We start from the raw sequence: 24,886 nt of genomic DNA, 5'->3' as shown, positions 1-24,886 counted from the left end.
ACCAACCCTTTATCTATTTCTCCAGTCTCTAAATCCACATTAGCTTAAGTATTTTTTCCTCAAGTCAAAGGATAGTAAAATACTCTTGAAGATATTAATTGGACCAGCATAAAACTAAAATTTGTATATTACACAGGACATCATACTTGAAAGAACTGTCCCTATTGAAGCTAAAGCAGAATCTGAAACAGTCTTCCGTCAGTACAACGCACATCCAGCTTGAAGTACTGATGTTACATATTACACATCCTCTGACTTGCTTAGTTTAATTTTCTGTAGCAAACACATACCTTTATTGTGGCATCCTCTGAAGCAGAGACCATAACACTGAAAACTGGATGGAAAATGACTCGAGTGACAGGACTCCTGTGTCCACTCAATGCATACTTCTCTGGAGGACGAGGAATCCACTCTTTAGGGTCTCGTTTCTGACCAAGAGGTCCACCTGATGTAAATTCTTCCTTAGCTTCATTCAGCTTCGATTCTAATTCCATTACCTAAGTTTATGAATTTTAAAGAGACCACTCATTCCTAGTTTTATACCAAGATTCACCTTCACTCATTAATAATCCAAATACCAACTGGGTCCCAAACTCACATTAAAGCAAAGATTACATGAATCCAAACTGATTCCAACATTCAATAGTGTTGGTATTTCTAAAAATCAAACCTAAATTAATAATTTCTCATTTATTCTTCTCTGACTTCCCAAATATTTTGACAGGAAAAAAAAGTTCTACAAAATCACGTTCACTCAAATACTGTATAAATATGTTTGAGCTACTGTTTTCACAAACTATTGAAGGAGGTTGTGTTAACAAAAAGGAATGCTACTACTGCAATAATTTTTTGTATCCCTGAGATGGCATGCATGTTAACCAACAGCAGAGAAACTGAAGGTGTAATAAAACCCTAGATACATTAACCTTTACAATAGACAGGTCTTTATTGTTAGCACACTGATTTTTTTTTTTTTTTAAAGCTTTTAAGATACTCTAGATCCACTGAAGCATTACTAAAAAGAGTTTTGTACTGTCCACTTGCAGTGGAATCACTTGCTCTAATGCACTGGAGTTAATGGTTTCCTCCCTTTAACGTAATGGCCAAAGGCAACTGGCAGCACACGTTTTTACCTTCTTTCTAAACCAGTTAAGCCTTTGGGAGACAACCATTCAATCTTTTCACTCACAAACTGCCTTAAGGCATCTCTTTCATTTCCAGCTTCAGAAATTGCACATGCAATCCATAAACTAAAGTCAAGAATTTTTATAAAGAAACCAAGAGGATGTCTCTGCTAGCACCGAGATAGACAAAACATTTTCTACAATGTGGATTTAGCTATTTTCCCTACTCAAGTCCTCAAAATTCATCTTTGAGGCATGATTTTCTAAACCTTGCATTTGTCTGACAAGGAAGATACGTAACATTCTGTTCAGTGATGGATGTTTGATTTCAGTCATAACTTTGTATACAAGTAAATCCATCAGATCTCTACTTACCTTCTTTTGTAATCTTATAACGGATGTCCATTTTTTTTCCAGAAGTCCAGCATACTTCTTATCTAACTCTTCATTCTGAGAAGGAGAAGCATTTAAATAAATTAATAAATTCTAGTTCTAAAGCCTGTAGAAGTGTTTCTTCAAAGGCAACATAAACAACTCATTTTAATTCAATCTCTTGACCACAGAAAGAGGAATTCAAGCAAAAGACTATAGTCAGTTTTACTAGTTAAACAGAACAACCACACTTCAAATTTTAATAGCTACAATTTACATACACAGAAAAGAGGAAAACATTTTAAAATATATTTTTAAATTAAAAATACTGCAGCAGTACAGATTAATGATGCTAGATTCTGCAAATAAAATCCAAAAACTAGGACTAAACTGGTACCTATGCTGTTTTCTATCTTCACTACTTGAAAGCCAAGTGCTCTGCACATCTGAGAATGTTGTGTCATATTTTGTTACAGGATTCCCCCCATCCCTCCCCCCAACTAACTCTTTTAAAAAACAACAGCAGACAGCACGCACTGACTGCAAGGACCAAGATACATAGAACTGGTAATTAGTTTCTCAAAGATAGCCTCCTTTTTCATATCTACCAACTAGAGCATCAGGACTAACAAAGTCCTATCTTCAGAGTTAAGACTGTGCTAGCACTACTACTTCTTAGCACAACGCACTTCTCTCATGGAAGCACATGCAGTTTGGAAGTGGCAGCCAGCTGTCAAGAGTAGGATTACATATATTCCATCTCACTTGAAGACCAGTTAGCCCAAATTAACTCTTTTTTTTTTTTTTAAACTTGATTATAGTTAACCTCAAATTACCACCATAATACTGCATTATTTTGTGCTACCTTTTCAAAGACAAGCTTTAAGTACACTCTCCCTGCATCTTTACTTCAGTAACTGAAGCAGAAAGCAGACTACTACACCTGCCCTACTGAACACCACCTCAGCTTACTGGAGAAATCAACACTGACTTTGCAGCTCTAATGAAACTTTAATGAAGAATAATTTTCTTGCACTAAATATTTTTCTCCTTTGGGCTCTAAGGAATAGCTGAGGAGCAACAATGAACAGCCAGCTGATGTTATTGTAAGAGCCAGAGGATTACTCTTTTTTTTTTCCTCCCACCTATTAACACAAGAAAGAGGAAGAAAAGCAACACAGAAAAACAAACATCAGAGGCACAGAAGAGTAATTAAATGCTGCACACTTTCTTTCCATGTAAAAAATGACAAATCTCATACTAGGATAATTCTAAACTAGATGGAGAATAACAAAGGCATAGGGAAAATAACAATGCCATGGCTTACTCCATAAAAGCTCTGAGGAGTGGCTACCTTGGTGAGAGACCAGATGTTAACCTACTACTTCAGGGGCATTTGTAAAAGCTGGAGTTATCTGCAGGAATAATCAATACAAAAAATGAAATCCCTCTTCGTAGAGCTACAATTGAATCCTTCCAATTGACTGAAATAATTTCTGCCTTTAACTTTTTTTTTTGTCATTTTAGTAGAGCCACATCCAATTCAAATTTTCTTGCAAAAAAGTCATGTGGAACTTTTAGCAACTGCATTTTCTATTTCCCTCAGGATCATCTAGCCTATTTAGATCGCCTTTTTAACCTTTGGGAAGGGAAGACTTAATTAGGTTGATAGATAAGGCAGATAAGGGAATGGTATCAGGATTTTCAATTATAAGTATGGTATTCCAATTTGTCATTTCTACTTATTTATTAGATACTGGAAGCAGATTGGAGAAATTAAGTCAAACTTCAACCAAGCATTTTAGAAAAAGAACAATGCAAGATTTATAATACAGAAAAGGCAAGGATTTATCAAAAGTCAGCACACAAAAGTTTACTACTCAATCCAGGTGTCTCCAGAGAAACTTAAACTCAGATGAAATGCACACCTCCTATGCTAATAAGTGGAAAGTTTAAAAATTATACAAAGAATTATCTGTTACAAAGGCAAAACAACAGAATTAAGTTGCAAGAAGTGACTGGTCTAAGTCACTAGCATCCGTACAGTCTAACAAAATAGAGTTGCTTACCAGACCTGATCAACTCATATTAACTATTTAGGCTTACCCTCCTACTATATGGTTAAGCAAATGGCATGCAATAGTTTCAGGCAATGATTTAACTACTGACCCAATTCCAATCACAAAACAAATTTCCACCATTTGCTCTGTATGCTAAAAGAGAACACAAAAGCAATCCTGTTTTGTCTTCCTGTTTCTTAAACATCACCTGTGAAGACAGCCTCCGAAGCTGCATAGTCTTACACCATTTCAAATCTGGTTACAAGAGAATAGTCTTCTGTTTTCTAATTTTGTATTGCAGAAAGTTTATGCTTTTATGCAGAATTCCATGATAAGAATAAGCACAGTTAAGGAAATGAGTTACAGGGAGGGGAGGTGGGGGGGATGGACACAACAGCAGGAAACAGAAATTAAATGTGTTAAAATTAGACACATTCTTCTGAATATTAAGTACAGAATAGTTCAGGTTGGAAAGGATCTCTTGAGATCACGAAGTCCAAACTCCCTGCTCAAAGTAAGGTCAGCTGGAGCAGACTGCCCAGGACCTGTGTCCAGTGAGGTTTTGAGTATCTCTAGGGACAGAGACTCCACGACCTCTCTGGGCAACCTATTCCAGTGTTCAATCACTCTCACAGTAAAAAAAAAAGTTTTCTATTATGTTCAGATGGAATTTCCTGTGTTTCAATTTCTGCCTACTGGCTCTTGCCCTGTCACTAGCAGCCCTGAGAAGAGCTCTGTCATCTTCACACCCTCCCATCAGATATTTATAAACACCAGTAAGGTGCCACTAAGCCTCCTCCAGGCTGAACAGTGCCAGCTCTCAGCCTCTCCCCATATGAGAGATGCTCTAGTCCTATATGGAGTTGCTGGAGTGAGTCCAGTGAAGGGTCATGTCTTTCTTTTTTTTAATATCATCTTATATCACCTTTCTTATACACTTACATTGCCTTTTGTTAGCTTTGTTTCCTAGCACCTTTCATCTTGAAGTACCTAGGCCCTCTCAAGACTTGGATCCTTAAAAGGTCATTATAGGAAAAACTCAGCATTGTATACACGAGTGGTAGCTAGACAAAAAAAAAAAGATTAGAAATATGCCTAAGTCATTAGTTGAAGATAAAGGTAAGAGTTTTGCTCAGAAATCACCAAGTCATCCAATGATTATTTTTAAATTTTATGGCAAGGCAATAAGCTGTACAAGTTTATCACCTCCAGTTCTGAAACTGCATGAGCTAATAGGTACATAATAGATATACATGTTCAGAATGGATGCAAGTGGTATAGAATTATAAACTCTTTACTTAAAATATAGAGGAAGAAACTTGTTTGAACTCACCACATCTAACTCAGCTTCCTTTTTAAAAACCGAATATGCCTCTTCATAGCCATTAGAACGAAGGTAATCTGCTATTGCTCGATTTCTAAAAAACAAAGAACAGTATCTTCAGCCACAATTCTGAATAAAAGAGTAGAAGAATTGGTTCAGACTTTTCGTTTTTATTTTTAAAAAAGCATGATCAGCATCTCAGTCTTCAATGCAGTACAACACCTAGGATTATTAGGTTTGTTAAAAGCCCAAGCTAATTTTATAAATACATTTGGCAAACAGATTTTGCTTCAAGATGTCAGGATACACTTTTTCTTTATGTTTGGTGAAGAGGTTTTTTTTGTTTTTGGTTTTTTTTAAGTTATCAAACATTGGAGTAGCATGAATATACTTATCAATCTGTGTCACACATAAACCCCACAGCAGATACAAAAGCGACAACCACATCTACATATTAAAGTTGTGGCTCTGTCTTTGAAGGAAAACTATTTTGGGTAGAACAGTTTAGGGTACAAAATTTTACTTCAGTTAAACTTGAATAAAATGCTCAGTTTGAGAGAACGAGTCTTAGCTTTGTTTTTCAAAATGATACAATAACTTCTAGGTAGATTACAGGAAGGGATACTGCCTGTGACCAAAACGTACAGTGCCTCAAATTTTACATTATTCTTCAAAATATTCTGCACGTTGACACCAGACAATTACCAAATTAATCTGTCTTGAACCTCTCTCTCAAGATAGCATGCGTTTGTTTTGGGCCTACTCAAAGTTTCAATATTATTCTAAGACTTCAACAAGCAGTCAGCACCTTCTGTTTAAGAGAACAAGACTAAGGAAACCCTGCATTTTCAGAATTTACTTCAAATGGATAAAAATTTTCAAGTTACACAACAAAGTTTGCTTAAGAGAAGTAAGCTCAATGTTCTAAACAGACTGAAAGGTAAAATGACTTTATCAGCCTCCAGAAGGAAGCCTATTTTTTTTTCTTATTATCACTTACTTTCTTGGGAAGGGATGTGTGTGTATACATACAGATAGGGAGAGGGGAGGAAAAGACATACACATACTAAGATATTTAAGTAAACTGATACACAGATGCTTTTTAAAAACAAAAATCAGAAGGTCATCTACACAAGGCATTCAAGAGAAAATTAATACCCTTTGGTAGCTGAAGAAAGAAGAAAAATTACTTTTTGTTCTGAAAAGAATTTGCTTTTCACATGAAAATTCTTCCTGTGGTTTTCATCACATTCTTTCCTACCTTTTACATGTATTCAATCTCCCCTCAGACATTCAACTCTAAATATCTATGCATTCAAACAGGAATTTCAAATTTATCCCCATAAACAATGTATGCTAAAGCAAAGTATTGCCTCCTCATCAGACCTCTAAAGTAAATCCTAAGTCTCTGGTCATTTCCCATTTCCCTTCATAACAGTTCATTACTTCCATCTCCCCGTTAACGCATGTACTCTTTGCAGTTTTTGCCAGAAAAAAACTTCAGAGAATTGAAAAAAAAAAAATCATAATCTTGAACATGTTTAAACCCCAGAGCTTCTCCAAATCTAATGAACAGTTGTAAAAATCAAAATTTGAAGATAGCTTCTACTCTGCTTTAAGAAGTAGAATAACTGTATTTAAGCATACAAAATGAAAAAGTAAAGCACGTACTATCTTTAATATAAAGGGGGTTGAATCATTACTGGAAAAGTGAAGAAGCTCTATATTAAAAAAAAAAAAAAGAGAGCTTACCATGGACAAGAGAGACACCAAATGCTAAATGATACTTGATCCATACTTTTAAAAGGAATAAAAAAGTTTATGAAAGTGGGTATCATGTGAGACACTGCCATCCTGATTGCTACCCACCACTCGCTCTATCATGATTTATTACAGAACAGAAAGCAAACTAAGACATGGAACTTGACAGCCTATCCCTAGCCTTAAAACCTGGAAAGAATTCCACATCTGAAATTGAATTAAGGTGGGGGGTTTTGGTGGGGTTTTTTGGTGGGGTGGGTTTTTTACTATTTTGTTTGGGTTTTGGTCGCTTTTTTTTTTCCTTTAAATATACCCTTCATTTTAAATGCAATTTAAGGAGTCAAAGAAAGATTGTAATCACAATGTAGCAGATCCTGATCAGATCCTTATCTACACTCGGGAGTAAAATAACAAAAAAGTGTCAGAATTTACGCAAGAGAAAAGAATTCACAAATCAGTTTGGAGCATATATTGCAATGTGCTTGCTGCTTACTGTAACCCCTTCTTAACTTTGTGACTGAAGTCAAAACAAAATAGAGGATAATAAACTATAGCAAATTTAATAATCCATTTTTATGCTATTAATAACTTTGAAATTATATTTTCACCATTCCACAATTCTATTATGAAATACCAGTGGTTGCATCAAAAATAAGACTACAGAGATCTAAACCATAATACATGGTATTTGATCGGCCTGTGAGCAGAGCCACTCTGTAAAATCTATTTGGAAACAAAAGTTAATATTTAAAGTTTAATGAAAGAAAGTGCGACACAAACTTAAAAATAACCATTCCTTACAGTTCATCTCGTTGCCTTTGTGACAGCACCATTGTGGCTGCGATGTCAGGTTAATGTGATTCAGCAGTGGCTGCCTCCTCAAGATCTAAAGTCTTGGGAACCCTGGATCCACAATTCAGCCTGCCACGGAGTGGTTTAAATAAAAAATATTTTTCCAGACGTGAAATCCAATAGGAAATCCGGAGGCATTCAACACAGAAGATTCAATCCATCTAGAAGGTAGAGAAAGAGACACCATTAATTTCCTTTAAATAAGCATTCATTCACTCTGGACTGACATGATTTTTGTACTTGGATTGCAACACCACTCTGTACAGAACAAGCTGACTAAAATTATGAATGCAATTTTATTTTGCTAGTCTGGATTATGCCCTTATAGCACATCTCCATCCTGGACTGAGTAGCCTGGACAAACTTGTATGCTTTCTTTATTCCCCGTCTTCCCACCATTACTCCTTCAAGAAAGAGAGAGAGCTGAAGGAGACATCTTCAGTCACAGCCCACTTCTAGTTTGTGGGCAACTCCATGTTTTCTTGTGATGAAAAGCACTTAGGCCTACTGTAAACAGCCTACTTTTTGCACTCGCTACTCCTATCAAAAAGCTACACACCCAAATCCTCTACCCTTATGCTAGATTTTTTAGCTTCTGCTGTAGATTTATCTGTTCAGACTAAACCCAGCAAGGTTCATTCAGTTGATTTTCAACACACCCTAGAGATCAGCTAATGCTCTCCTGTATCTTTCAAGCTTTGGGGGAGAGTTTAAGGAAAGAAGGGAACATTCCAGAAAGGGACTATGGAAGATGCTATGGCACACTTCAGGCCATAACCAACAGCATCAAGGCACACTCAGTTTGTCATTGTAGCTCATTCATGGCGTTACACTGGGCAGTTCTCTAGGATTTACCCAACCAGCATCTTTAGAAACTACAGCTATAATTCAGCACGTGAACTTTACAGGTAGATTACTACACAATTATATTGGACAAATGACTTTTTCTATTCTAGTAACACTATCTGAAGAAGTTCCGAAGAACCACGTTCTAAAAGACAATACTCGCCTTCTTTTCAGTCATGTGTTACTATGGTTTACCTATGGTTAATCTTTTATCTCACCCATATTTGGGGTACAGCAAATTTTTAAACAGTTCTTCAACCTTATCAGAGTAGCACAATTACCATGGTGCAGAGTTCCCACAAGCCTGTTACTTCAGCTGGGTTCAGAGAGTGAATCGATCACTACACATGTGACAATGCAAGCTAATTCAGAATACAGGTGAAATTTGACATTTTCAAGCTAGTGTTCAAGTCAGTCAGAATTGTGCCTTTCACAAATTACTTCTTTCCCCCACACACACACTATTTAATATCTTCTCATGCAGTAACATGAACTTCAGTATTCTTAGCATACAATCTACTTCAACTGGACAGTTTTAATCTTAGTCAAGTGACATCACCAAAATCATTTTAGCAGCACTGCCTTTTGATTTCTGCACTGCAGGTACTCTTTTGTAAGCAACGTGATTATGAAAAATGCTGAAGTTGGCATTTCTTGCATACAACACATGATTTACTCAAGCCGTTAAGCAAGTTTGACCAACCGGCTGTTAGCAACAAGATAAACTGAACACGACAATACCCAAAGACTGAGGAAAGAGTATCTGGGTTTGTAAACTCTACCGACCACTCCAGGAAACACGTGTTCCCATTGCCTCTCCCCTGCTGTTTCCCCACTAGACATACAGGTACACAAGGTTCACTATAAAAGTTGGATAACAATTTTGGTAAGGAGCTCATTTCAAACCAAAGCCTTTCTTATATGAAAAAATTAAAGAAAATACTAAGCTTGTATCATTAATGTCTACTTATCCATCAGAGGGGATCAGGAGCTTGTTTCTAAACCTATCTAGGCTCTGCTGTCTGCTTCAAAATAAGCTTAAGCTGCGAGTTGCTTGTATTTCACTCTGCTGGTGGATTTTCCACATCAGATGCTGTACACGATAATACTGCACTGCAAGCCATTTAGGACAAGAGCACTCTAAACAGGCAAGACATTATTTAATTAGTTTGACCTCTTCCCTAATTGCTATTTCAGAAACAATTCAGTTGAAAACTGATAGCACAGGCTGCATCCTTCCAGAGAACAGAAGCAAGCATTTCACTTGTCCCATGCCTTGCTTTCTGACAGGTAAAGAGACAACTGGTTTTCAATAGATGCATCTGCTTCACTACATCGTAGAAGTACTGCACAGAAATTAATGGAAATGTAGTTAATATAAAAAAAAATAATCTACTGAAATGATCAGAATAAGTGCCCTCTAGAGGGCAATGCTGCTATAAATTTAAGTACTGAAAAATAGAGGCTTATAATGGCTGAATCTCTGCACTTCAGTATGAACATAGCAACGCTTTCAGTAGCGATAAACATTGCAGAGAAGAACAAAATAAGGCCCTTCTTTATACACAGAAGCACTGTTTGAAGCACTGAATAGCAGAACACAAAGATATCAACTTCCAAAGTCTGCTTGTAGTACTACCATGGTAAAAATCACGGTATTAAAACCAGAAGGTGGCTTTTGTATTATGAACTACCACAACGCAGTGAATGCCTTGTAAATCCAGCATCGGTGCACTAACTCCAGTAAAAATCATACTCCGATATTTTGTCAATTTTGTCATTGCGTCTGGGAGATGCAGCTATAGCACTTGCCTAAAAATAACAGCAACTGCATTCGTAAGGCAAGCCTTGACATGCCATCTAGTTAGAAAGGCATTTTTCCCCCTCAGATGTAAAGTAACCCCAAACTTCTCCTGTATCCCCAACACTTGGCAACGCCTGGCCTGCTCCATTGCTCTAACTCCAAACTGTTATTCAGAAACAGATCTTAGTACTAGATAAATTTCAACAGCTACAGGGCAAAGCAGCTATTTCTGCTATTAGCAAATTACACATGTTCCACAATAAGTTACCAATCAACTGACCTACAGTATCATGCTTCTCTGAAAAGTGTGTGTTCCAAGCACCCTTCTCATTATTCCTGACTTTTTAACTACAAAGGCACCTGGATATAAGGCAAAGTATTTTCAGGGCAGCTTCCTCCATATAGACTCTTTAACAAAAGGCAAAACAAAACAAAAAGAATGAAAACAAACAAACAGGAAAAAAAAAACCCAACCAAAAAAACCCCACAAACAGACAAAAAACCCTCCCAAGCAAAAACATCCAAAACCAAAAAGCCAAAAGGACCCAACTTTAATTATACACCTGGGCCACTTTTAGAAACAACAAAGAGTGAATAAATAGTGTCCATGTGCATTGCCTTCTCCTTGACCAGAGCAGGCTTTGTGACATACAAAACTCAGTGGAGCAAGACTAACCAGTCCTCCCTCCTCCACTGCCTATCACGGTTTACAGTCACCACTGCCCTACACACACACCCGCAAATAACCTCAGTGATGAGAGGAAGCAAGTGTTCCAAGAGAACCCTTGGGAAAAACAAACCCACAACAAACCCAACCCCTGTTCATTACATCTTGCCTGAAATTGGTCATTTTTAATACCGGCAGCTTACTCTGAATAAGGTGGTGTCAAGACAGAGCTAGATCTTTTTTGAAAGACAAACGTCTTTGTATGAAAATTAAAATTTGTTCTCTGTAAAGTACAGAAAAAAGAGGCTGAACCTAAATGGAGCCATCCATGGAGTAACAGCTACTAATTAAAGGTAAAACAAGATGTGCCTTCTATTAATAGCCCCACTTACACTGCAGAAAGTTTTAGTTTCTAACTTAAGACCTGTTTGATTCCATATCAGTAGTCTGCATACATAAAAGCACTAAGTGGCAAACCTCTGCATATGTACAATCCTGCAACAAAAGTGGGCTACAAGTACTTTCAGCAAGATCAGTTGTCTTGTTTATAAACATTTTAAAATTGGGAGCGAGACCTGGCTGGACACAGCACTGGAACAGGTATGACACATCAAACGCTCGCCTCTTGCTCCTCCTGGCAGGGCAGTACAGTCTCTGCTCAGTTTTCTAGAGTGTACCGCTACCTGGTGGGAGAAGAAACATGGACATCACCCACTGCAGTTTAGGTAGGCTACTTTGTTATGGAGCAACACAAACCATTTGAAAGCTGTATGTAACATCCTCAGCTCCATGAACAGTAGCATACCCTCAACAGACAACTCCATCTCATCTCAACTGCTAACTTTTCCACTTAGCTAAAGATCAGCTTTTATACTTACGACTGGTAGAAACATCTGAGCAATAAGGATAAAAGATCTAATTCAATCCTTAACTGCTGTAGGACTGGAGTGGCATACTAAAGCATAATCTTTTAAAAATAAATAAATAAATAAAAAGCCAAGAATCATCACAGGCCAGAATGTTTTCTCTACAAAAGCTTCTAAAACATACAGAACTATTGATAAAGAGCAACAAATTGGGCAGAAAAACCCTAAAAGCAGAAGAGTCCTTCCTTGTAAGGGAAGGTGGAAACAGCACAGTATAGGTTCTTCCGACTTTCTCATAAAAAAAAAGAGAAGTGGAAGACCCTCTGTCTCTTCACATCCAAGAATCACCTCCCATCTTCCTGAACTGGGATTCAGAGATTCCTTAGCTTCACCACACACAGCCTTTTGCTGGAGCCAGCTGCACTCACCACAAGGTTCACCCACACTGCACTGAGGACACATTTACTCCTATTGAAATTGCTTTGAGGCTCAGAGATTCTGCCTGGCATGCATTTAAAGATGGTCCCACCCTGATGGTGACTAAATACATACCTTTCGCAACTGGTTAGTGTCAAGGCACCCAGCTGAGTCTAACTTTGCACTTGAAGTGGACATCACAGATCTGATACTGTATAGGAACCACCCTCTTCCTGAGGGTGACTAAGACATCCTAACAATTCAAAAGACAGTTTCTTCTTCCTGACTTTAAACAGTAGGTCCTTATACCGATGTAGATCGGTGTGGTTCAAGTGCTTCCTGGATTACTGGAAAACTTCTCAATAACTTAACAAGAGACACTGACCTGCTAACCATTCATAAGATGCACAAATAGAAAAATGAAACAGGTTCAGCTACATTTGTTAGCTCTTTGGGACGGCTATATAGTAGGTATTCAAAGCACAATAGCTGAACAGATACAGTCAAAGCAATGAGGTAGGAAAAAAAAAAAATCACTTTCAGGCAAGAGATAGTCAGAATTCCCCTGAGTTCATGATATGTCATGCCAATAAATAAGCCTTGGCTTGTAGGTATTTCTATGATGATGTTCATACTTGCTTCAGGAGACATTTAAATATTATTTTCCATAAGTATTCTCCAAATATAATTGAGAAACAGGTTATGGAATCAAATTAACCCTTCAGCATTTTAGTCTCAACCTGCCAAAAATGCCTCTTCATTTACCTAAACTAGCATCAAGCAAGAGCAAAGTTACTGGAATTAAAATTCCTAAAACTGCCCATTCTGTACACACACACACAAAAATAAAATTTAGTGTGTAAATTCCTTCAGAGTTCATTACGTCTTTGCTTATCAGAGTACACTGGATGCTGAACAGTACTAAAATTTGGTTTGAATACCTATGTCTGCTAAAGACACTGTGCCCTGAATTAGACATTTAGCTTTTATCTATTTCAAGCTGAACATCTACTTTGCAAACCTACAATGAGACTAAACAGAAGTTTTCAAACACACTTGAAGACAGAAGTTTTCAAAAATCAAAAACAGCCTTTCTTAGTCTTAACTGCTAAAATAGTGTTTCTGGACTTAATCCTTGACTTATTGATTACTGCTGTTAATTACTGCATAGATACCCATCAATACCACAGCTCATCCAAGTATTTTAGAGCAGGATGAAAGTTTTGTTATTTTTTGTTTCACCTACTTCTGTTTTACTACTGTTATTACTTTGTTTAACAATTGTAATAACTCACTGCTACAGCTTTAATCGGAGGGTTTCATCTTCATGTGGCAGGGAACCATTCAACTCTTTCAAAGCAACACATATGTTGTACCGTGACAAAATTGAAGACATAAATACGGAGGTCAAAGAAACCATTAGCTACTAGTTATTAACTCGTGATATAAATTATACCTTCAGTAAGATGCTACATTGGTCCCTGCAAGGTATTTAGCATCCCAGAAAGAATGAGGGCTTTTGTCCTTTAAACTGCCTTATGGGAATCACACCACGGGAAGGAACTGCACTCAGTGCTCACCAGCTGCCAGCACACGACAATGAAGTTATTAACTTCTCCGCTGATGTTGCCATCAACAGGGTGTTTCACACGAAGTTCTTATGAAGCCCTTCCAAATCCAAGCATTTTCATAAGTGTATCTGGAGATACCGAACTGTGCCATCACAACCTTATCTTCCACAGTATTTTATCAGCAAGATCAGTTCAAGGTTCTCCATTGTCTTTCCTTTACTCCCATCAAGTGTGTATCGCAAAATACTGCTATATTACAAAAATACTGCTTATGGATCAACACCATAAACAAATCACTGAAATGGCTCACCTAACAATACCCATTTCTGCTCTTCAGAAAAAGTTATAGTAAAAATCACTCCCAACTGAGATATGATCCATCTAAATTGCAGTTAGCAAGTTAAACAATTACATATTTTATCAGAAACAACATATACACCAGTAAATGTAGAACACATAAATGGGAAATAATGTTTGTCAAACTCATCTTTCATTCTGGATGTAAGCTTGCTTTGCTAGACTCAGTGGAGCACGCCTCTGTAGCATGAGCAAGACCCAATCTAACATGCCAGCGTTAGGATCAGTGCTCTCCTTTCACTGTGAGTGACCATGCTTCACAGCAAAGCCATCTGTATCAATGCCTTGTTGACTGGCAGTGCTCTGCTACCATGACAATAAGGTTAAGAAAATCTACACAAATATCAAGCAGCGACATACAGACAGAGAGCAGAAAGCTATTCCAAGTTCATCATGAACCAGTATTCTTTGCAGACATTTGTAGGTTCTAACCAGATTTTTAAAGTCACCTCAATAAAGCTGCACAGAGTAATGCAGAGAAAGATGTATTGCATTATAAGGCCTTTACAAGTTTCAGAAGTTCAATTTTACAGGCTTCTTTCATGGCCTAAGTTACTCTGATTACTTAAGCCAGGGCTCCCGTCATTAAGAAAATCCTCATCAGCACCATGATGAAAGCCGGTCTCACCCACTGAAATTCCAGGCTCAAAACCTTTATCATTCTGGTCGTTTAAGTCCTCAAGCCTACAGAAACATTTGCTTACTAGCTAGTACAAAAACCAGTCAATCAGCCTTAATACGTTCTTAAGTACTTTTTCTGTCTCCCATAATTCCCACAGGCACACTTGTCCCCCCTGTATTTTATGTTTTCTCTCTTAACTTCTGAATTTTTATGAGTTAAACCAAGAAAATCAGTTTCAACATCATTCCTTGGTTCACAACAGCAGCAGCAAATAGTTAAATATATCAGCACCACCCCAAGTTCACACTGCTGCTGTCTAGCAACCTAACAACCACTGCTGACCAATCTGTTATTGCAGATCTTGGAATACATGTTCATAGCTCCTCCAGGAACTTAAAAATAAATAAATTAAATTTCTGCAGTTTTAATGACCGTTGCTTAGGCTCCATAAACAGTCTTCCCCACAAAAACACAAGCTACATGCACTAAACACATAACTGTAGCTCATTATATCCAAAATTAGAAGAGATGGATGGCATAAATTACAGAGAAAATGTATCAGCAGATACAGAACAGACCAACACCTTTCAACTCTGAAAGCTTATCAAAGAGCTGTGCGCTGCTGTGCTTTAAGAACAGTAAATTTTTGCTTTTTTTCGCAGAATCCTAATACCCTAATAAACTCACCTACAAGACCATTTGTTTTCTAAGTATTATTATGACAAAATCATGTATTTAATAATATTCTACAAGAATGTTTCTTTGAAGGAGACAAAATCCGACTTCACGTTCTCAGATTGGCAGGTTAGTACTAAGCACTTAGGTTATAAAAGGCACATAAGCCCTTACAAACACAAGGAACACACAACTGGGTTCACATTATGAAATCAATTACAGAGTTTTAGATTGCTCACATTTAGCTTCAAATGTCAATCTTAATTTGCAATCATTAAGAATTCCAACAACCTGCGTATCTTGAGTGTCCAGCTACATGCTACCAAATTCCAAGTGGTTTCTCTAACACATTCTACTGTTCTTACGCTTCCTTATGTTCTTACGTAAGGAAAACTCCTTACGTTTTCTTCTGAGTTTGTTAACATATCTAAAATCCTAGTTCAGTTAGCTTCCTCTCTTCAGGTAATTGTTCAACCCCAGTGAAAGGTAAGTCACTTATGAAGTGGAAGCAGAGAGCAGAGCCACCAAAAGACTAATTGAATTGATACAATCAGAATTAAATTCCACAATTCTTTAAAGTTGAGGCTATCTATTTATGCATTAATAAAGTAGAAACTCTTGTTGCATTGTCACTTGCTACATGGCTGGCACATTAGATCCTTACAAAGTTTTTCAACAGTGTATCTTGTTTCATAACATATTAACAGGACTTAACAAAGTGATTATTTGTGAGTATTTGCAGGCAATTAGAGCTACAGTCCTTTATGGGAGAGCTAGATTAAATGAATTGTTTTCTTGTACCTCTAGATTATACTGCTAAATTCTAGCAAGTATATAAGCAACTATATAAGAACACTTCCTTTTAATCTAGACTAATTTTTAATGGTCTGATTTTGTTTTAAACCCAGTAAGCAAAAAGCTGCTTTATCAAACTCAAGCCACCGAGTAGGACAACTCTTCCCACAAATGTACTGTACAAACAGATTCCATAGAAGCTGCTGCTTAAATACGACTCTAAAAGTGAAGTGATATCCACATTTCTTGGGCATAACTACTATAACCTGAAAAGGTTTCTTAGAAATCTGTCTCCATCCGTTTTTCTTTCCGAAAAATGGTAACAAGTAAAATAAAACATCCAGTTCCTTTTTTCCTCCCTTCATCTCAGCCCCAGTTACAGCAGAAAAGCACATATAGAGTATAATCACAAGTGAACAGCCGTGCAGTTCTTAGTGTGGCAAACACACCTTATCCTAGCAAATGTTAGAATTCATCACCTGCTAAGCCGGCAGGGATGAGCTGAAGAATACAAGAAAACTACTCACTTATGAGCTCGGCTAATCTTTTTTCCACTTTTCAGCCAAGATCAGTAAAGCTAGCTGAAGGACTATGAAAAAGTGAGCTCCAACAACTATCTTATTTTGGAAAAACAAAACAAAAAGCAAATCTGATCTGAATTACAACTCTGTGCCTTATTTTTAATTCACATGTTTAGTAAGCCTGTTATTCTGCAATTAAGTGAAGTCTTAAAACACCCATAGGTCTTAAACACAAATGCTTTGCCAAGTATATCAATATAGCATTACACATAATATAGCATTTTGTGCAGTGTTTGTTCACATTTTGCAATAAGGTACCAAAAACAGTTTCCATTTCAGTTCAGGTAAAGGTTTATCAAAGCAAATATTTTTAACACAAAAAATTGAAAAGTCCTATGCCTGTTTTCTTATCCATTTCAGCTACTTTTACAGGTTAATTGAATTGACTTCACTAAAAACCTGATAGCTTACTTCTGAAAATAATTCAACAATAAATCCACGGGGAACTACAAAGTAATCTATAGCAGATCACGTATAGTGCCTATGTTCCAAAGACTTGGAATGCAGGTTGTAATTATATCTAAAAAATAAAGCTAGGAAATGTCATCAAGACACTATAAAATAGGAGCAAGTTAACTACTCTATACTGCATGTTCCCTAAATAAATGCATTTCTGTCCTAATTAGAGATGTGCATTTTGAAATAAACTTATATGTCCACCTACTTTCCCATATTATTTCAAGTTATAATCATTACTTAACAGATCACTGGCAGTCACTACCTACCTTCAGGACTGTAAAACAACAAAAGACATTTTTGGCCTTGTTACTTTCCCAGGCACTGTGCGACTTTTCGATGCCTTTGGACCAAGTTTGCTAGGAAAATATTTTTTTGGGGGAAAGAAGTCTTTAAATTAATACAATCTTGACATCTATCCTCCCTCTATCACTTCAATTTTGCAGTTCTGGTAGAAGCATGATACAATTAGCCCTCAGGAGAAACATCTCAAGCACATAGTCACTACATACCATTTTAGAGCCTTTAAGCTTCTTCCAGGTCAGAGTTCCAGTCTGTAGTCTACGTGTAGACTTTGGCAGAAAACAAGTGAAAACATCTTACTTCTAGCCTGCCTGTCCAGTTCTGTGTGAAAATGCAGGTAAATTTAACTATCAATAAATGAACAACCTGGAAAAAAGCAGGCTACAGTAGAAAATAAACCTTTAAAATGTGTGAAAAAGTTTTGGACGTAGAACTCTCCATGCTCTTGTTTAGTATGTTGTGATAGTGATACAATAGCAAGGAATTATTTCACAAAATTAGTTTAAAATTCATACTAACCCCCACCAGGTTTTCACTGAACTTTGCTGGAAACCTGAATGACTTTCTGGTCAGACACGGGTCAGTGAAATTTGGGGGGGGGGGGGCGGAGTAGAAGAACAGGACAGAGGGAGAAGGGAGGAGGAGGGTTAGTGTTACAGCAGACTAAAGTATTACAAGCTGCTACTCTAAACTTGTTCAGAGAAATGCACAACACGCGTCATGGTTTATCTGGATGACTTCAGCAAAAGATATTTTTCAAAATCACTTTTGCTAGGTCAAACAATACATACACATTTTTCAATAGCAATTCTAGAACACTGTATTTAAGCTACTTTCTCTTAGCCACCAAGAGAAGAGGGCATGTACTCAGAATAGTTTCGTACAGTTGGTCAGCAGTCATGCACCAGATTTGAACTTTGTTCTTTTCAGTTCTTCCCTCCATCCTTTTCTGGCTTGAAGAATTAAGTAGTAGACTTACAACTGTAAAGGAGGTCACAGGACTACATCCAAATTTAAATATTTTGATTATTAAACTGCCTGTTATATTGGAAATGTGATGTTAACAAAAATGATTGTGACTTGACTAAATTTATATATGAAAAACATTTGGAAGGAAACTTGAAGGAACACCTACGTTAAAGCTTTAGAAACAGGAGAAGGTCAAAACCACAAAGAAATCCAAACAAAAATTCAGACAGAACTGCCACTCTTCAAATCATGAGAATGCTCTGTCAGTCCTTTAGCCATTTTCAAAGTCTGTTGACCAAAAATGGCTTCACTTGACAAGTAAAGAGAGAAAAAAAAAAGGAACATCATAATTGTTATACATGCATCTTATCCTATTACACGGAACAGAGTTTAATCTTTCATGACACTGGTACCAAAAGTAATGAAATCAGTATTCTTGTAGAATGTGTCTCATCTTTCTTACGGCCCATCTTCACCGACTACACTACTGCCTCTAAAGCAGATCTGAAGTTGTGGGAACCAGTCCCTAAGAAATACCTGACTTCCTCCTCCCAACTTCACCAGCATCCCTTCTCAGAGTCCCTACCTCTCCCATCTATTTGCACATGCAGTAACTCTCCTGCTGAAGAGGAACTGCTCTCCCTGGAGGAAGGTCCCTCATCTAAGCCAAGAGAGCGGAAGACAAACACAGAATTACTTATTTTACTGCTGAAATGGAAAACACCTTCCCATGTGGAAGCAATGTCAGATAGCACAAAACAGGGCCAAGAAAGACCAGACACTAGGCAGCGGACATATTCACCACCATCTCGGTTCTCATTTGCTGATGTATAAATTTGTGATTGTGATATGCTGTGGTACTGGAAAGTATCTATCATTAGTACTCATCCCAGCCTTATTAGTGTAACAAAACCACAGAAAAGATAAATTCCAAGTTTGTTGGAACAGGGTTAGCTATTCACAAGATTTTATTACAAAAATGGCATGCATGATGTTAAAACTTTAACCCCATCCTCACTGTCTGCTGTGGATGAATACAAGGGTTGGAGCTCCTCTGTTAAGCTTCCTCTAATCTAGTTTGTGCTTGCTGCCTTCAAATCCAGCTGAGTGAGAACCAAAAACTTCCACCATTACTGATTTAATAGACACCATCTGTTTCAAAATACATATACACACACTTGCATTAACGACATCATCCTCTTGATAGATTGTAAAGACACTAGCATTTAAATAAACCAAATTGTTTATCTGATCTTTTTTTCACCCCAAAAAACAGGTGAATCAAGCATAAGACAAACTGCCAACATTGTTTCTTTATGGAAAAAACAGTCATTTATCTACAGCTAAACAGGCCAGATGTTTCCAACTGATTTTCTTCTAGTCTTAAAGAAGGATAAACGTAACACCTTTGCTTTAGCATTAAGCTACCTCCATGCAGAAAAATAAGGCAGAGGCAACTGGGGGGGGGGGGGGGGAAGACTTGTCTCATTAAACCAAAGGAACTTAAGATTTGTGGAGCACAATAGGAACAATTAACATTGATACAAGAGGGAAGGTATAAATCTCAATCATGAAGGCCACTGCTCTATCTCAGATGTAAACTAGGACGGCATCATGCCATAAAACCTGTTACCTTTAGCCCTACCTCAAAGGAGGTAGCCAGCTGACTCACCAACAAGCATGGAGGACAAGAGGTGCTTCAGAAAAGCGTATCTACGAACTCACTCAACAGGGACCTATTTAACAACAGATCTGAGAAAATTACAGGACAGACATTTGCTGCAGCACCACCTGTAAGCCTCAACCACGATGGATTGTCCCATAACTGGAAATACCTTCAAGACTGCAGCAACTAGTTACTGGTTAAAAATATCAGGTAAGTCATCTAGAATCAATGGAATCACAAGCACAAAGATGTATTTATTACACGTAGTCACAATCCTTATCCATAAGCAGCCAAGTCAAACTGCTGGGCTCTCTCAGAAGCAGCATCAATAAGGAAGAAATGGCAAAAGTACTTCCAAATGTATTAACTAACAAGTACTTTGAATTCATAATGTTGATTTTTTTTTAATATAGTTATGCATGCATCAGTGCACTTGATACTGTTTAGTATGACAATGCTGTGCACACATGATTTGCTTTGAAGAGGACTGTATGTTTTATATAGTACTGATGAAATGGATCACAGCATACACTTACTTTGTAAGTAACACTTTTTCTTTTAAATTTCCTCAACAGCACATGCCAGCATGAAGTGATATGATAGGTGGCTTCCATGACAGTAAACTAAAAGCAAGATAGCCTAAGTCACACCTATCTAATCCCCTAAAGAGAAAGCATGAGGTTAAAAAAAAAAAGAAAAAAGAATGAGCTTTTAAACATGCTGAATGAGACAAGCGTTGCCTCATTCAAGTCCTGCCTCAATGAGTATTAAGAAGAAAAGGCCCTTCTTTGAACAACTAAGATAAGATATAAGTTAGATATACACATTTGTTGGGGCTAACCTGCAGTACCTAGCAAGTTGGCCAGGTTAAAAGTAGAACTAAATTGTTCATCAGATAAAAATCATGGTTCTTTCAAATGTTTCTAATATGTAATATTCATCAGTAGGTCTCAAAACATGGCAGGAATGAGGAAAAGCATTGTTCTAAAATAACTGTAATACAAGAAATACAGACACTTAACTCAACCTAGGGTACAGGCACCACAATGAAGCTGACATAATACAGCTACAGCTCAAATCACACCTCTGCATTTTCAGAAATGGCACAAGCCTTCCATGCAGAAGATGACCATGTGAGCACTCCTGCTAACTTGGGCAGCATTTACACTAAGAATTCTGAAGAAATAACTTTATGTACTTGAAAACTAGTTTTAAGCAGGTCAGGATTATGTCAGTGTAAATGCCTATTTTTAAAAAACTTAAATTGAGGTGTAACCTACGCTGTCAGGCAGATCAAAAGACGAAGCAACATCACCCATTAATAAACACCTATGCTCACAACACCCAAAAGCCACATTAGGAGCCCCATTCCCCTTGTGTCAGGTAATAAAGTAGCTTCCGAGAAAGCCATTCAACCCAGGCAAGGCTTAATCAACTGAATACATTTCTAGTAGACAGGCTGTTCCACCAATGATATTTAAGCTCTTATAAAAAGGAGAAAGAGGAGAGCAGTTGTAACTTCATTAACAGATCTGCATGTATAGACAGTACATAACTTACTACTACTCTGTAATAAACCTCAAAGAAGAAACCCAGAACCGTTCTGATTAACACACACGGCTCTGATACTTGGGAAATATCTTCAACTGCCATCAGAAATTACACGTTATAGGCTGGAAACTCCGGCACACCCTATACGAAATCTGAAATTATTATTTATTAATAATAGTTACTGATTTTTATTGTTCTCTTGATTTCCTAAATTTAGGCCTAAGCAGTTCTTATTTTTAGGCTAAGTATTTCAGCATTCACTTCATGGACATTTCAGCAGCCCTCCCACAGTCTTAGCCTTTAGTTTAGAAAACGGGCCTGAAGTTCACAAAAGTAAGGGAAAGCTGACTGAAACAGAACTGTTCAAAAGCTGTTCCCCTTCGTACTACAGTAATTCCAACCGCTCTAGTTCATAAATACCAGAAGCAGCTACGGAGGGTTGTAAATAAACCTTGTTACAAACATACACAGTATATTTCTGAGCTATAGAGAGGCAGGGGTTTTCCAGCTATTGTTTGCCCAGAATATTTTACAAGAGGGTACACACACTTTATAATTAGCACTGATGGAAGCTGGTTACAGAGTTCTTGAAGAAAGACAAGGTTGGAGTGTTGGACAAGACAGTCAACAAATGTTAATTCAATAGCTGTCCCATCGATAGCAAGTTGGATAGACAAAAAAGTTGAGAGCAGACAAAGAATACAAACTGAGCACTCAAGGCTGGGTGGAGCATAGGAAACAGTATAGGCAGAAGAGTCAGCAATACATGCAAGACAGACCTTGCATACAGTCATAAAGGTAAGTATGAATGCCTTTTCCTTTTGTAGAACAGAAATTAACAAGTTACTCCTGTACAGAAAGTAACTGCCATCAGTTCAAGGACAAAAATCAACCAAAGTTATAAGGAGGCAACTATTTTATTGGATTCTTCATTGCTCTTAGCCTGGATTCGTTTTTAGACACAGGCATTTAGTGAACACATCCCATTGAATCCTGTAACATCTACTCTAAGTGAATGAACTACGTCTTATAAAAAAGCCACTACCCTTTAATTTAATTTTGGGCAAATTAAAACCAAATGCAGTCCCATCTGTGGCCACCTACCATCAAAAACTGGACTCCAAAACTGAGACAGACCCAAGAAAAAGCAAAACCTGAACCTACTTCAGAATCATTCATGTTCCATGTTGTACTCACTCTGATCAACACTGAATTCAGGTGGGAATGCCATGAGCCACATCTGGAACAGGAGAGCACTTCTACAAGCAGCCCTTCCTAGGTGCTTCATCTGATCCCTATTGTACTCCCCAAATCCTTTGTTCTAACGCCTTTCCTACAGAACTTTAAGCCTAAGCATCAGTATTACCCCATGATGCAGCAGTACCCGAGTGGTACAGTAATGCTCTTACAGAGCCATATTGTTCAAAAGGGCTTCCAAAATCTTGAGATGTTATTTTATATGAACTCGGCACATGAAGAAGGGTAACGCAATTAAGTCCGTATACTACTAGGAGTTACTCTGCTGTGGGCACCAGAGAAAGCAGGGATTGTCTTTTCTTGTGTGTCCACCTATAACCCACTCTAACCAAGAAGTTATAGGAACAAATAATAGCACTAAGAAACAATACAGGGGGTTCTCTGTATTTCAGAGAATCTTGTGTGTAAAATACCTGCACAAAAATTATAATTCTTATCTAAAGCACAAATAAAATAAATTCAACAAGTGAATATCTAAGTCGATAAATTGAAATCGTTATCAGACAAAAAAATTCTGGCTTTGCAACAGTGACTGGTCACTTCTCACTGTCAGACAAATCAAGATCCACCCTGCAGAAAAATAAGCCTCAAAACAGAATGTGAGATTTGTTTCATTTCAGAAGGTTCCTGCACCATTAGATTCTTCCCTAAAGAAGAGACTTCATTGTTACGGCAATTAGTATTCCTCCACCCCAGCAAAACGCAAGCAAAGGGAAAAAAAAAAAAGCTATGAAAGGGTAATCTAGCCATTTCGCAGCTTTGCCTCCTTACTCCACCCAGTCTCTTCTCTGCTCAATGGCTGCACACAGCATCCATAAACATGGTAATATCAAAAGAAACACACAAAAATGAGATCCCTGAGAACAAGCTAGAAATTTGCAATAAATCTTCCTGTTTAAAAATATTTTCTTTGTTTAGTTCTCTAACATAATTTTCCTATTTAGCAAAATTACTCTAAGACCAAATAACATTTTGATAGCAGACCCTCCCTCTTCCAAAAAGCAGCCGAATGCTGCACAATCATTTGCGAAACAATCATCACTGAACGTAGGTTCTTTAACCCCCATCTCCTAATACTATATAAACAATGCTGTCATAGGAATATACACTTAAAATATTATCTCCACATAAATAGATAATTCAGCCAGGTCAATATGCCCAAACATTTATTTACAGTAAAATAGTGTTTATTAAAGATTTTTAATATCGGTTAGATTAACCTTCCACCATCCCCTGGTTAGGTAATTCATTATGAATTGACTTGACCTGCAACAACCAAGCCCTCTGCTGCAGCACTATCAGCAAGGAAATTTTAGCAGTGATACTATGGCAAAGAAATGGAAGGTGTCACATTATTCTTGGTATTAAAGGTCAAGTTTAACTGCATCCACCTTAAACAAACAAACAAAAAATCTCACACCCACAGAACTGAGTAAACCCTAAACTTTTTAAGGGAGGTACCACTCCCACCCCCCAACTTCCATCAAAAGCCCTGCCTGCGTATAACCTCCTGCCGAAACAAAAACTCAAGAATAACCATAAATAGAGCATTTTAGCAAACTCGATTGCTATTAAAAGGTTTTCAAGGCAAGTCTGTGCGACACTAGGCAACCAGGCAGCGATATGACCCCAAGGAGAGATTAGACCTCCCTCCCCCGTTTTTACTGCAGCTGGTTCTGAAGGTCTGAGCCACCTCCTATCAATGCTTTCCCTGCTAGCTCACTGCAGGAAAACGGGGTGGATGTGAAACAAATTCTCAAAATAACACCTACTCCTTTCCCCTGTATTATCAATTCTCGTTTTGTCTTCCGTGCTGCGGCCGACTCGGAAGATCTGGGCCATCTCCTGACAAACGCCTGCCTTGCCCTCGGAGAGGACGGGGGAGAGGAGAGCAGGAGGAAACCCTCCCGGAGGAATTCGGGGAAGGGATGCTCGGTATCCTCTCCGGCACACGCACACCAGACTCCTCACCCCTGCCTATTTCTTTATC

General features: G+C 37.7%; 1 protein-coding gene across 3 annotated transcripts in view; it reads right to left on the bottom strand.

Annotated features, from left to right (window-relative positions):
• PAFAH1B1 (platelet activating factor acetylhydrolase 1b regulatory subunit 1) overlaps positions 1-24,886 on the bottom strand; it is a 38,574-nt gene that overhangs the window by 12,847 nt on the left and 841 nt on the right. For 2 of the 3 annotated variants that reach the window (XM_072881782.1, XM_072881783.1), the window contains exons 2-5: positions 7,443-7,654; positions 4,890-4,974; positions 1,500-1,574; positions 291-497 (exon numbers count right to left, since the gene is read on the bottom strand). In XM_072881782.1, the coding sequence (XP_072737883.1) occupies positions 291-497; positions 1,500-1,574; positions 4,890-4,974; positions 7,443-7,474 (399 nt within the window). In that variant the 5' untranslated portion in view covers positions 7,475-7,654. Of the gene's footprint in view, positions 1-290; positions 498-1,499; positions 1,575-4,889; positions 4,975-7,442; positions 7,655-11,385; positions 11,494-24,886 lie in introns of all 3 variants that reach the window. The other variant, XM_072881784.1, reaches the window with a different exon arrangement.

Source organism: Ciconia boyciana, chromosome 17, assembly GCF_034638445.1.
Source record: "Ciconia boyciana chromosome 17, ASM3463844v1, whole genome shotgun sequence".
Taxonomy (NCBI): domain Eukaryota; kingdom Metazoa; phylum Chordata; class Aves; order Ciconiiformes; family Ciconiidae; genus Ciconia; species Ciconia boyciana.
Note: the sequence above shows the minus strand (reverse complement) of the source record. Positions and strands in the feature narration are given on the sequence as shown.